This window comes from Cherax quadricarinatus, chromosome 26, assembly GCF_038502225.1.
Source record: "Cherax quadricarinatus isolate ZL_2023a chromosome 26, ASM3850222v1, whole genome shotgun sequence".
Lineage (NCBI taxonomy): Eukaryota > Metazoa > Arthropoda > Malacostraca > Decapoda > Parastacidae > Cherax > Cherax quadricarinatus.
In genome coordinates, this window is record NC_091317.1 from 13,231,381 (window position 1) to 13,246,430 (window position 15,050).

The 15,050-nt window shown below is 37.4% G+C and overlaps 1 protein-coding gene across 9 annotated transcripts in view; it reads left to right on the top strand.

Annotated features, from left to right (window-relative positions):
• The window catches only part of LOC128691620 (peptidyl-prolyl cis-trans isomerase G), a 185,328-nt gene that overhangs the window by 114,392 nt on the left and 55,886 nt on the right, over positions 1 to 15,050 (top strand). For all 9 annotated transcript variants that reach the window (XM_070088783.1, XM_070088779.1, XM_070088782.1 and 6 more), the window contains 3 exons: positions 2,014 to 2,151; positions 3,309 to 3,531; positions 3,747 to 3,808. In XM_070088783.1, coding sequence (XP_069944884.1) covers positions 2,014 to 2,151; positions 3,309 to 3,531; positions 3,747 to 3,808 — 423 coding nt within the window. The remainder of the gene's footprint in view (positions 1 to 2,013; positions 2,152 to 3,308; positions 3,532 to 3,746; positions 3,809 to 15,050) is intronic.

Consider the following 15,050-nt stretch of genomic DNA (forward strand, 5'->3'; position numbering starts at 1 on the left):
ATTGCATCTCCTTATAAAGGTTACTCGTGTGTTTATTTGCCATCAAATTTATTAAGTGTATTTGTATACATGTATGACTAATTTTGTGGTTTGGCTAATTATATAATATAAATTTATGAGATGTATGCAGAGGAGAGAAAGACATTGCCACTTGAAAATGGAGTATATATTTAGGTTGTGTAAAGAAGTATGAAAAGTGATTCACTTCACATTATCTCTTGTGATAACATCTATACCATCAGCATCAGTGATACTTCCCTGCACTTTTTTTTGTGCATCCTTGTTTAATTAAGACATACTCTTTCTGGAAAACATTCTTCTTTCTTACACACTTTAAACTGTTCCACTCCTTGCAACTGTATCTTTTCCAGATCCATAAACTGAATACCTGGCTCCTTTCCCTTATTTAGCTATTATGTACTACTTGTTTTAATTTTTATGATTATATTTCTTTCCTGTCACTGTTATATCTAACCACAGTATATATATTAAGTTTATTCCTCTTATTTTTTACAACTCTTTCTTGTTCCCTTAAGTTTTGTGCAAAGTAACCATAAATCATCTCTGCCAAGTCTTGTGCCTCTTCATGCTGTCTGCCAAGTCTTGGGCACTTTAATGGTCATTGCCAAGTTTTTGGGACCTTCATGTTCACTGTGCCAAGCCTTGTGCATCTTCCCATTCATTCACAAATTGAAAATGTGCCTCACCAATTCCAACACTTCATTTTCTTTTACTATTTTGAGTCTTCTTTCATTCCCCCATTCAAGAGAGACTTTGATCCCAGTGAGGGGCTCTTAGTTCAAGGAACTGAGCTTATCTTTCCCTTCCTTGGCTTGATCTTGAATACTTACCATACATCCTTTTGCTTCACTTTCAATTTTGTTTCATGTTTATTTGTGACTCTTCCTCAACAAGTTGGGTGCCTTGATTTTGAAAAAGGGTTCTTGACTCAAGGACTTGGAACTCCCCCTCCTTGGATCAAACCTGATCCAAGTTTCTTTCTCCTATATTTGGGTTATTTGTGTGTTCTGATCTCCATGCTTTGAATTCTCCACCATGACATCTTCACTACCTCCAGTCTCCTAGTTGTAATGTTTAAAGCCTATACATACACATCCTTTTAGGTAGTAAGTTGGTAGATAGCAACCACCCAGGGAGGTACTGCCGTCCTGCCAGGTGAGTGTAAAACAGAAGCCTGATGGTAGGATTGCTGGTGGCTTTTTTCTGTCTCATAAACATGCAAAATTTCAGGAATGTCTTGCTATTTCTACTTACACTAGGTCACACTACACTTGAATGTACAGGCATATATATACACACCCTCTGGGTTTTCTTCTATTTTCTTATTAGTTCTTGTTCTTGTTTATTTCCTCTAATCTCCATGGGGAAGTGGAACAGAATTCTTCCTCCGTAAGCCATGCTTGTCATAAAAGGTGGCTAAAATGCTGGGAGCCAGGGACTAGTAACCCCTTCTCCTGTATACATTACTAAAGTTAAAAAGAGAAACTTTTGTTTTTGTTTTTGGGCCAATGTGCTTCTGTGGGATACGGCCAGTTTGTTGAAAGGACAAGGCATACACACCCATACTCTTCTACCCATAGTTGCATTAACACACCGCCTACTTTTTTCCTCTTGTCCATGCTACAGTTTGCCCTCCCCTCCCCTCCCTTTTTATTTTTTTGTTGCAGATCAGTTTACTGACATGTCTGCTCCTAAATAACTGTATGCATTTACTTCCTTCATATTCTCTCCCTCTAGCCTGATATGCAATAATGAATTAACATATGTGGGAAAAGCACATATATTACCATTCCTTATCATTTTTTACTTCTCTATATAAAGTCATTGGTTTTACTTCTCTATACCAATAATAATTGATTTTATGAAAGGAACATAATTATCACCATCATCTGCATTTGCAGGATAAGTGTGGGGTTTGTCAGTAGATTATGTATTTTAATTTTAATTTATACAGTGTTTTGGATGAATAATAAAAATAATTCTGGTCCCAAGGCATCAGATGAGGAGGATTTGGTAGTGGATGAGGTTGTCTCATTTTCGATGACTGGAGGAAACCGACACCGCTCAGAATCATTTTCCTCCATCACTGGTCCTTGTGTACCCCCAGATCTTCTCATGGATACAGGAAAGGTAGATATATTGCCCTTTTTGTCATCTCTCCAGCTGGTAAGAATTAATATTTTACTGTGAAGTTAGTAAGTTGGTAGACACTATAAAGTGTTAGATTTAAGGGATTTTGCCTTACTGTTTGAATAGTTTGATCAAATGATCAGGATAGACTAAATATGTCTTTTAATTCTGCTAGAATCCACTCTTCTGTCTTTTTTTTTTATTTATTTATTTAGTTATTTAGTTTTGAGTAATTTTTAGAGATTAAAAAAATATTTGGAGCATATCGTGAGTAATTCTTTTGTTTTGGTATAAAAGTAATGCAAGGAATATGACATAAGTATGGTTTATTTTTGGCTTTGTCAGGAACTTGTAAAGTTAGCCTTTTTTTGTAAGGTACTTAGTTGAATCATATTTGTTGCATCTAGCAGTGTTCTTTTATTATGTAATGTACTCTGGTTTGTACAGTACACTACTGTATGACTGGTCTTGTTGGTAACTACTTAGGGGTTTCTGTGGCTCTAACTGAACACAGAAGTTGTTGGTAAATTAATAGCTTGCATTCCAATATCTATTATTTTATCTTCATCTGTTGCCTTGTTCCACTGGGAACTGTCCTGCAAAGGATGAATTCAGTATAAAAGTATATAAATATTCCTTTCTAATCATTGGGTGGCCTGTTGTGTACTCATAATGTTGCATCCTAACTTTGAAATTTACTTGCATGTTCTCCTTATAAGCCTGACCATGAGCTATTTTCTCCAGATGTTTGAAATGTTAAATAGCATTATTGATTTCTACTGAATCCTGCCTTCCACATCTGGCATTCCCTGATCCCACATATTCCATACACTATTACATTACTTTCTCTTCTCATCAACTTGTACCAAAACTATTTTAGATCACTTCATTGTTTGAATCTTGGATTGATGTGCCGTATTCCATATTTGTTTCACATTTCATAAATTTTGGATTGAAAGCTGTTACTGTCATCCAATCCTTTCTTCATGTGCTTATTAATGTTTCTCTGGATCCAGAAACTTTTTTTTCTCTTTTGAGTTGTACACTCCCTTTTTGTATGTGAACAATGTAATGTTTGCATGACCGTTTATATTGTTTTCTCTCTTGTATTAAAATTTTTTTCTTTGGATTACACATATTTTGATCAATGTTTACAGGCATGTGGTGAATTGGGTATCCGTCTTAGGGAAGTTAAAGAGGAGGAGGAGGAGGAGGAGGATGATGATTTGGAAAATAACATATTATTAGAAAATGCCCTGGTACCTTCTGAAGATGCAGACACACCTACTTTGAAGGCAGAGCATGACCAGTGTGTAGAAATGAAGCTAAATTTAATAAGTGAAGAGGTGGCAATTGAGCCTGAAGAGGAGTGGATTGAAGGTTAGTGAAGTATGGCATTTGTAGAAGTTATATTTTTAATATTTTCATATTTTTTAAATTTTAGGCATAATAAATTTAATGTTGCCTGAAGAATATGAAATCAGTAAATCTGCTGTTTCAAAAATTACTACCAGAAATCTGAAAGATTATTAATCATGGAATTATTTAAATATTTATATTAGGATTTGATGTGAGGATTACAATTCTCCACACAGATTTTGAAGTCTCCAACCCTGGCAAAGAACTTGGGACAATTACTTCTCAAGTAATTGACGAGGTGAGTCTGTTATGTCAGCATTTGGTGTTGAGGTGCAATGGTTGGTTTTGATTCATATGCTTTGGACTGGTTGTAGGTGAAATTGTGGGGAATCTTGGTGCAAGGAACATCACTCGGCTTGCTCAACTTATCAAGGTGAGTGGGAAACTTCCATAACACTATTAAAGTTAGGGTCGTATTTTTTCAGTTTACTCTTATGCCATTAGAGATTGTATGATACTACTGGGTAGCTCAAGTACAGTAGCCTCAACAATTATTCCTTGCCTTGAGAGATAATTATAGATGACTTTGCAATAAAATATAAGCATTTTGTATCTTTGAGTGTAAATATATCACTGTCATATTGTATTATCAAAGAAATATTGTGTATCATTGGTATATCTGTCAAAACTAGTAGCATATTGCAAAATGCACTATCCTGAATGACTACTCAGAGCCAAGTACAGGCAGGCCCCCCTCTTATACAGCAGGTTAGGCTCTGGGCTACTGCTGTAAGTGAAACCTAGCCCTCCCCCCCCCCTTTTTTTCACTTTCAAATGCATTTAAAAGCCTGATAACACATTTACACTATCATATATTACATGAGCAATAAAGCTAGGCCTAAAAATTACATATACAGCACACAAATTACTACTACTACTTTCTTTCAATAAACCGGGTGTATCCCACAGAGGCAGGGTGGCCCAAAAAGAAAAAGAAAAGTTTCTCTTTTTAAGTTTAGTAACATATATACAGGAGAAGGGGTTACTAGCCCCTCGCTCCCTGCGTTTTAGACGACATGCATGACTTACGGAGGAAGAATTCTGTTCCATTTCCCCATGGAGATAAGCAGAAATAAACAAGACCATGAACTAGTAGGAAAATAAAAGAAAACCCAGAGGGGTGAGTATATGTATGCTTGTACATGCATGTGTAGTGTGACGTAAGTGTAAGTAGAAGTAGCATGACATACCTGAAATCTTGCATGTTTGAGAAAGAAAAAAAGACACAAGCACTCTACCGTCATGTAAAACAGCTACAAGTTTCCATTTTACATTCACTTGGCAGGATGGTAGTATCTCCCTGGGCAGTTGCTGTCTACCAACCTACTACCTAAATACACATTACTTACCTTTAAATATTTTCATCCTTAGCTTATAGTAAGTGGTGAATATATTGTAGGAAGTCCAACTAAATACCAATGAGCATAATTGAAAGCCGTTGCATTAGCAAAAATACTCTACAGTGAAGTGGGGCCTGCTTGTAGTTAGTTTTTTAAGCCTTTTGAATGTAAACTTTTAAATGGTCTTCAAGTCTTATTTTCACTAGGAAATAGTCTCCCTTCCTCCTACACACCCTAACCAGAGCCTTACTTTCCTTATAAAAAGTACTGTTTTTAGTAACTTCCCACCTATTCCATACATTTGCACCTCTCAGGAGAGATTCCTTGATGCTAGTGAGGAGCTCATATTCCAAGGAATTGGACTTAAGTCTTAAGAAGAGAAGGCATATCAACCAAGTTTTCATGGTAAGGGAGAACCAACATATTTTTAGTTGAATAAAAAAAGGGCAACCAGCCTTATTCAACTAAAAATATGTTGGTTCTCCCTTACCATGAAAACTTGGTTGATATGCCTTCTCTTCTTAAGACTTTTAATATTAAAGTTGTATTCAAAAATCTTGATACAGTAAAAAAACTTTTGATTAAGAATTCCCCCCAAAATGCTGATGGATGTGTCTATAAGATTCCTTGTAAAATTTGCGATAAAGTTTATTACGGTCAAACTGGTAAAAATCTCGAACTAAGATTAAAACAACATAAATATAGCATTAGAACTGGACAAGATTCCAATGCTCTATTTATTCATGTAAGAGATTTTAACCATCCAATTGATTTTCAAAAAGTTGAGAAAGTAGTATCAAGCAAGTCCATGGTCGACAGGAATATAATTGAATCTTGTTTCATAAAAAGCAGTTTTGACAATAATATGAATATTTCCTTTGGTTTATATAAATTAGATCCATTTATAATTAATAGAATTTGGGAAGAATTTAATAATACACTGGACAAATAAATAGCTTGGGGGTGAGTTTTGCAAAGGACCTATCCAAGTTGGCTCGCCACGCGTCACGTGTTTAACCGTTGTGGGATCTGATAGTGAGGTGCTGGCCGACCCCTTATATAGCTTCCTTGGATGCTTCACTTTCATAGATCCTTGATAATGTGAGTAGTCACGAAAGCGCTTGGAATTTCTCTATTCTTTCAGAGTGGTTGTTTTGTGTGTGTGTGTGTATATATATATATATATATATATATATATATATATATATATATATATATATATATATATATATATATATATATATATATATATATATATATATATATATATATATATATATATATATATATATATATATATATATATATATATATATATATATATATATATATATATATATATATATATATATATATATATATATATATATATATATATATATATATATAATATATATATATATATATATATATATATATGTTGGTAGGCAGCAACCACCCAGGGAAGTACTACCGTCCTGCCAGATGACTGTGAAACAAAAACCTGTAACTGTTTTGCATGATGGTAGGATTGCTGGTTTCTTTTTCTGTCTCATAAACACGCTAGATACCAGGGATATCTTGCTACTCCTACTTACACTTTGGTCACACTTCACAGACACGCACATGCATATATATATATACATACATCTAGGTTTTTCTCCTTTTTCTAAATAGCTCTTGTTCTTTTTTATTTCTTCTATTGTCCATGGGGAAGTGGAAAAGAATCTTTCCTCCGTAAGCCATGCGTGTCGTATGAGGCGACTAAAATGCCGGGAGCAATGGGCTAGTAACCCCTTCTCCTGTATACATTTACTAAAAAAGAGAAGAAGAAAAACTTTATAAAACTGGGATGCTTAAATGTGCGTGGATGTAGTGCAGATGACAAGAAACAGATGATTGCTGATGTTATGAATGAAAAGAAGTTGGATGTCCTGGCTCTAAGCGAAACAAAGCTGAAGGGGGTAGGAGAGTTTCAGTGGGGGGAAATAAATGGGATTAAATCTGGAGTATCTGAGAGAGTTAGAGCAAAGGAAGGGGTAGCAGTAATGTTAAATGATCAGTTATGGAAGGAGAAAAGAGAATATGAATGTGTAAATTCAAGAATTATGTGGATTAAAGTAAAGGTTGGATGCGAGAAGTGGGTCATAATAAGCGTGTATGCACCTGGAGAAGAGAGGAATGCAGAGGAGAGAGAGAGAGATTTTGGGAGATGTTAAGTGAATGTATAGGAGCCTTTGAACCAAGTGAGAGAGTAATTGTGGTAGGGGATCTGAATGCTAAAGTAGGAGAAACTTTTAGAGAGGGTGTGGTAGGTAAGTTTGGGGTGCCAGGTGTAAATGATAATGGGAGCCCTTTGATTGAACTTTGTATAGAAAGGGGTTTAGTTATAGGTAATACATATTTTAAGAAAAAGAGGATAAATAAGTATACAAGATATGATGTAGGGCGAAATGACAGTAGTTTGTTGGATTATGTATTGGTAGATAAAAGACTGCTGAGTAGACTTCAGGATTTACATGTTTATAAAGGGGCCACAGATATATCAGATCACTTTCTAGTTGTAGCTACACTGAGAGTAAAAGGTTGATGGGATACAAGGAGAATAGAAGCATCAGGGAAGAGAGAGGTGAAGGTTTATAAACTAAAAGAGGAGGCAGTTAGGGTAAGATATAAACAGCTATTGGAGGATAGATGGGCTAATGAGAGCATAGGCAATGGGGTCGAAGAGGTATGGGGTAGGATTAAAAATGTAGTGTTAGAGTGTTCAGCAGAAGTTTGTGGTTACAGGAAAGTGGGTGCAGGAAGGAAGAGGAGCGATTGGTGGAATGATGATGTAAAGAGAGTAGTAAGGGAGAAAAAGTTAGCATATGAGAAGTTTTTACAAAGTAGAAGTGATGCAAGGAGGGAAGAGTATATGGAGAAAAAGAGAGAGGTTAAGAGAGTGGTGAAGCAATGTAAAAAGAGAGCAAATGAGAGAGTGGGTGAGATGTTATCAACAAATTTTGTTGAAAATAAGAAAAAGTTTTGGAGTGAGATTAACAAGTTATGAAAGCCTAGAGAACAAATGGATTTGTCAGTTAAAAATAGGAGAGGAGAGTTATTAAATGGAGAGTTAGAGGTATTGGAAAGATGGAGGGAATATTTTGAGGAATTGTTAAATGTTGATGAAGATAGGGAAGCTGTGATTTCGTGTATAGGGCAAGGAGGAATAACATCTTGTAGGAGTGAGGAAGAGCCAGTTGTGAGTGTGGGGGAAGTTCGTGAGGCAGTAGGTAAAATGAAAGTGGGTAAGGCAGCCGGGATTGATGGGATAAAGATAGAAATGTTAAAAGCAGGTGGGGATATAGTTTTGGAGTGGTTGGTGCAATTATTTAATAAATGTATGGAAGAGGGTAAGGTACCTAGGGATTGGCAGAGAGCATGCATAGTTCCTTTGTATAAAGGCAAAGGGGATAAAAGAGAGTGCAAAAATTATAGGGGGATAAGTCTGCTGAGTGTACCTGGTAAAGTGTATGGTAGAGTTATAATTGAAAGAATTAAGAGTAAGACGGAGAATAGGATAGCAGATGAACAAGAAGGCTTTAGGAAAGGTAGGGGGTGTGTGGACCAGGTGTTTACAGTGAAACATATAAGTGAACAGTATTTAGATAAGGCTAAAGAGGTCTTTGTGGCATTTATGGATTTGGAAAAGGCGTATGACAGGGTGGATAGGGGGGCAATGTGGCAGATGTTGCAAGTGTATGGTGTAGGAGGTAGGTTACCGAAAGCAGTGAAGAGTTTTTATGAGGATAGTGAGGCTCAAGTTAGAGTATGTAGGAAAGAGGGAAATTTTTTCCCAGTAAAAGTAGGCCTTAGACAAGGATGTGTGATGTCACCGTGGTTGTTTAATATATTTATAGATGGGGTTGTAAGAGAAGTAAGTGCGAGGGTCTTGGCAAGAGGCGTGGAGTTAAAAGATAAAGAATCACACACAAAGTGGGAGTTGTCACAGCTGCTCTTTGCTGATGACACTGTGCTCTTGGGAGATTCTGAAGAGAAATTGCAGAGATTGGTGGATGAATTTGGTAGGGTGTGCAAAAGAAGAAAATTAAAGGTGAATACAGGAAAGAGTAAGGTTATGAGGATAACAAAAAGATTAGGTGATGAAAGATTGAATATCAGATTGGAGGGAGAGAGTATGGAGGAGGTGAACGTATTCAGATATTTGGGAGTGGACGTGTCAGCGGATGGGTCTATGAAAGATGAGGTGAATCATAGAATTGATGAGGGAAAAAGAGTGAGTGGTGCACTTAGGAGTCTGTGGAGACAAAGAACTTTGTCCTTGGAGGCAAAGAGGGGAATGTATGAGAGTATAGTTTTACCAACGCTCTTATATGGGTGTGAAGCGTGGGTGATGAATGTTGCAGCGAGGAGAAGGCTGGAGGCAGTGGAGATGTCACGTCTGAGGGCAATGTGTGGTGTGAATATAATGCAGAGAATTCGTAGTTTGGAAGTTAGGAGGAGGTGCGGGATTACCAAAACTGTTGTCCAGAGGGCTGAGGAAGGGTTGTTGAGGTGGTTCGGACATGTAGAGAGAATGGAGCGAAACAGAATGACTTCAAGAGTGTATCAGTCTGTAGTGGAAGGAAGGCGGGGTAGGGGTCGGCCTAGGAAAGGTTGGAGGGAGGGGGTAAAGGAGGTTTTGTGTGCGAGGGGCTTGGACTTCCAGCAGGCATGCATGAGCGTGTTTGATAGGAGTGAATGGAGACAAATGGTTTTTAATACTTGACGTGCTGTTGGAGTGTGAGCAAAGTAACATTTATGAAGGGATTCAGGGAAACCGGCAGGCCGGACTTGAGTCCTGGAGATGGGAAGTACAGTGCCTGCACTCTGAAGGAGGGGTGTTAATGTTGCAGTTTAAAAACTGTAGTGTAAAGCACCCTTCTGGCAAGACAGTGATGGAGTGAATGATGGTGAAAGTTTTTCTTTTTCGGGCCACCCTGCCTTGGTGGGAATCGGCCAGTGTGTTGAAAGAAAGAAAGATATATATATATATATATATATATATATATATATATATATATATATATATAATATATATATATACATATATATATATACATATATATATATACATATATACATATATATATATACATATATATATATATATACATATATATATATACATATATACATATACATATATACATATATATATATACATATATTGTTGGTAGTAGGTTGGTAGACAGCAACCACCCAGGGAGGTACTACCGTCCTGCCAAGTGAGTGTAAAACGAAGCCTGTGATTGTTTTACATGATGGTAGGATTGCTGATGTCTTTTGTCTGTCTCATAAATATGCAAGATTACAGGCATGTCTTGCTACTTCTACTTACACTTAGGTCACACTACACATACATGTACACATTTATTTATACACACTCATCTGAGTTTTCTTTGATTTTATCTTAATAGTTCTTGGTCTTATTAATTTTCCTTTTATATCCATGGGGAAGTGGAATAAGAATCTTTCCTCCGTAAGCCATGCGTGTTGTAAAAGTCAACTAAAATGCCGGGAACAATGGGCTAGTAACCCCTTTTCCTGTAAAGATTACTAAAAAGAATAAGAAGAAGAAAATTGTCAAAGTGGGAAGTCTGAATGTGCGTGGATGTTGTGCAGATGATAAGAAAGAGATGATTGTGGATGTTATGAATGAGAAGAAGCTGGATGTCCTGGCTTTAAGTGAAACAAAGCTGAAGGGGGTGGGAGAGTTTCAGTGGAGAGGAATAAATGGGATTAGGTCAGGGGTTTCAAATAGAGTTAGAGCTAAAGAAGGAGTAGCAATAATGTTGAAGGATAAGCTATGGCAGGAAAAGAGGGACTATAAATGTATTAATTCAAGGATTATGTGGAGTAAAATAAAGATTGGATGTGAAAAGTGGGTTATAATAAGCGTGTATGCACCTGGAGAAGAGAGAAGTGTAGAGGAGAGAGAGAGATTTTGGGAAATGTTGAGTGAATGCGTGGGGAGTTTTGAATCAAGTGTGAGAGTAATAGTGGTTGGGGATTTTAATGCTAAAGTGGGTAAAAATGTTATGGAGGGAGTAGTAGGTAAATTTGGGGTGCCAGGGGTAAATGTAAATGGGGAGCCTTTAATTGAGCTATGTGTAGAAAGAAATTTGGTAATAAGTAATACATATTTTATGAAAAAGAGATTAAATAAATATACAAGGTATGATGTAGCACGTAATGAAAGTAGTTTATTAGATTATGTATTGGTGGATAAAAGGTTGATGGGTAGGCTCCAGGATGTACATGTTTATAGAGGGGCAACTGATATATCGGATCATTATTTAGTTGTAGCTACAGTTAGAGTAAGAGGTAGATGGGAAAACAGGAAGGTGGCAACAACAAGTAAGAGGGAGGTGAAAGTGTATAAACTAAGGGAGGAGGAAGTTCGGGTGAGATATAAGCGACTATTGGCAGAAAGGTGGGCTAGTGCAAAGATGAGTAGTGGGGGGGTTGAAGAGGGTTGGAATAGTTTTAAAAATGCAGTATTAGAATGTGGGGCAGAAGTTTGTGGTTATAGGAGGGTGGGGGCAGGAGGAAAGAGGAGTGATTGGTGGAATGATGAAGTAAAGGGTGTGATAAAAGAGAAAAAGGTAGCTTATGAGAGGTTTTTACAAAGCAGAAGTGTTATAAGAAGAGCAGAGTATATGGAGAGTAAAAGAAAGGTAAAGAGAGTGGTGAGAGAGTGCAAAAGGAGAGCAGATGATAGAGTGGGAGAGGCACTGTCAAGAAATTTTAATGAAAATAAGAAAAAAATTTTGGAGTGAGTTAAACAAGTTAAGAAAGCCTAGGGAAAATATGGATTTGTCAGTTAAAAACAGAGTAGGGGAGTTAGTAGATGGGGAGATGGAGGTATTGGGTAGATGGCGAGAATATTTTGAGGAACTTTTAAATGTTAAGGAAGAAACAGAGGCAGTAATTTCATGCACTGGTCAGGGAGGTATACCATCTTTTAGGAGTGAAGAAGAGCAGAATGTAAGTGTGGGGGAGGTACGTGAGGCATTACGTAAAATGAAAGGGGGTAAAGCAGCTGGAACTGATGGGATCATGATAGAAATGTTAAAAGCAGGGGGGGATATAGTGTTGGAGTGGTTGGTACTTTTGTTTAATAAATGTATGAAAGAGGGGAAGGTACCTAGGGATTGGCAGAGAGCATGTATAGTCCCTTTATATAAAGGGAAAGGGGACAAAAGAGACTGTAAAAATTATAGAGGAATAAGCTTACTGAGTATACCAGGAAAAGTGTACGGTAGGGTTATAATTGAAAGAATTAGAGGTAAGACAGAATGTAGGATTGCGGATGAGCAAGGAGGTTTTAGAGTGGGTAGGGGATGTGTAGATCAGGTGTTTACATTGAAGCATATATGTGAACAGTATTTAGATAAAGATAGGGAAGTTTTTATTGCATTTATGGATTTAGAAAAGGCATATGATAGAGTGGATAGAGGAGCAATGTGTCAGATGTTGCAAGTATATGGAATAGGTGGTAAGTTATTAAATGCTGTAAAGAGTTTTTATGAGGATAGTGAGGCTCAGGTTAGGGTGTGTAGAAGAGAGGGAGACTACTTCCCGGTAAAAGTAGGTCTTAGACAGGGATGTGTAATGTCACCATGGTTGTTTAATATATTTATAGATGGGGTTGTAAAGGAAGTAAATGCTAGGGTGTTTGGGAGAGGGGTGGGATTAAATTATGGGGAATCAAATTCAAAATGGGAATTGACACAGTTACTTTTTGCTGATGATACTGTGCTTATGGGAGATTCTAAAGAAAAATTGCAAAGGTTAGTGGATGAGTTTGGGAATGTGTGTAAAGGTAGAAAGTTGAAAGTGAACATAGAAAAGAGTAAGGTGATGAGGGTGTCAAATGATTTAGATAAAGAAAAATTGGATATCAAATTGGGGAGGAGGAGTATGGAAGAAGTGAATGTTTTCAGATACTTGGGAGTTGACGTGTCGGCGGATGGATTTATGAAGGATGAGGTTAATCATAGAATTGATGAGGGAAAAAAGGTGAGTGGTGCGTTGAGGTATATGTGGAGTCAAAAAACGTTATCTATGGAGGCAAAGAAGGGAATGTATGAAAGTATAGTAGTACCAACACTCTTATATGGGTGTGAAGCTTGGGTGGTAAATGCAGCAGCGAGGAGACGGTTGGAGGCAGCGGAGATGTCCTGTTTAAGGGCAATGTGTGGTGTAAATATTATGCAGAAAATTCGGAGTGTGGAAATTAGGAGAAGGTGTGGAGTTAATAAAAGTATTAGTCAGAGGGCAGAAGAGGGGTTGTTGAGGTGGTTTGGTCATTTAGAGAGAATGGATCACAGTAGAATGACATGGAAAGCATATAAATCTATAGGGGAAGGCAGGCGGGGTAGGGGTCGTCCTCGAAAGGGTTGGAGAGAGGGGGTAAAGGAGGTTTTGTGGGTAAGGGGCTTGGACTTCCAGCAAGCGTGCGTGAGCGTGTTAGATAGGAGTGAATGGAGACGAATGGTACTTGGGACCTGACGATCTGTTGGAGTGTGAGCAGGGTAATATTTAGTGAAGGGATTCAGGGAAACCGGTTATTTTCATATAGTCGGACTTGAGTCCTGGAAATGGGAAGTACAATGCCTGCACTTTAAAGGAGGGGTTTGGGATATTGGCAGTTTGGAGGGATATGTTGTGTATCTTTATATGTTTATGCTTCTAGACTGTTGTATTCTGAGCACCTCTGCAAAAACAGTGATAATGTGCGAGTGTGGTGAAAGTGTTGAATGATGATGAAAGTATTTTCTTTTTGGGGATTTTCTTTCTTTTTTGGGTCACCCTGCCTCGGTGGGAGACGGCCGACTTGTTGAAAAAAAAAAAAAAAAAAATATATATATATTATATATATATATATTATATATATATATATATATATTATATATATATATATTATATATATATATATATATATATATTATATATACACATATATACACATACATACATACATACATACATACATACATACATACATACATACATACATACATATATATATACATACATACATACACAATTATACAGTTTAAATTAAAAGATTAGAATAAAACTTTTTTTTTTTTTAACTCGTCGGCCCCTTCCCACCGAAGCAGGGTGACCCAAAAAGAAAGAAAAGCCCCAAAAGAAAGAAAAGCCCCAAAAGAAAGAAAAGCCCCAAAAGAAAGAAAAAACTTTCATCATCATTCAACACTATAACCATCACTCATACATAATTAGTCTTTGCAGAGGCACTCAGATATGACAGTTTAGATGGACCTCCAAACTACCAATATCCTAAACCCCTCCTTTAAAGTACAGGCATTGTACTTCCCATTTCCAGGACTCAAGTCCGGCTAACCAGTTTCCCAGAATCCCTTCACAAAATATTACCTTGCTCACACTCGAACAGCTCGTCAGGTCCCAAAAACCACTCATCTCCATTCACTCTTGTCTAACACACTCAAACTAGCATGCTGGAAGTCCAAGCCCCTCGTCCACAAAACTTCCTTTACCCCCTTCCTCCAACCTCTTCGAGGACAACCCCTACCCCGCCTTCCTACCCTAATAGATTTATATGCTCTCCAAGCTATTCTGCTTTGTTCCAGTCTCTCTAAATGACCAAACCACCTCACCAAACCAAACCAATGGTTAAAAAATGGTTAAAAATATATTAATTTTTTTATTAACACATCGGCCGGTTCCCACCAAGGCAGCGTGGCTCGAAAAAGAAAAGCTTCCATCATCATTCACTCTATCACTCTCTTGCCAGAGGGGTGCTTTACACTACAGTTATTTAATTGCAACATTAACACCCCTCCTTCAGAGTGTAGACACTGTACTTCCTATCTCCTGGACTCAAGCCTGGCCTGCTGGTTTCCCTGAATCCCTTCATAAATGTTACTTTGCTCACCCCCAACAGCACATCAAGTATTAAAAACCATTTGTCTCCATTCACTCCTATCAAATATGCTCATGCATGCTTGCTGGAAGTCCAAGCCCCTTGCACACAAAACCTTCTTCACCCCCTCCCTCCAACCCTTCTGATGGCCGACCACTACCCCAACTTCCCTCCACTACAGATTTATACAGTCGAAGTCATTC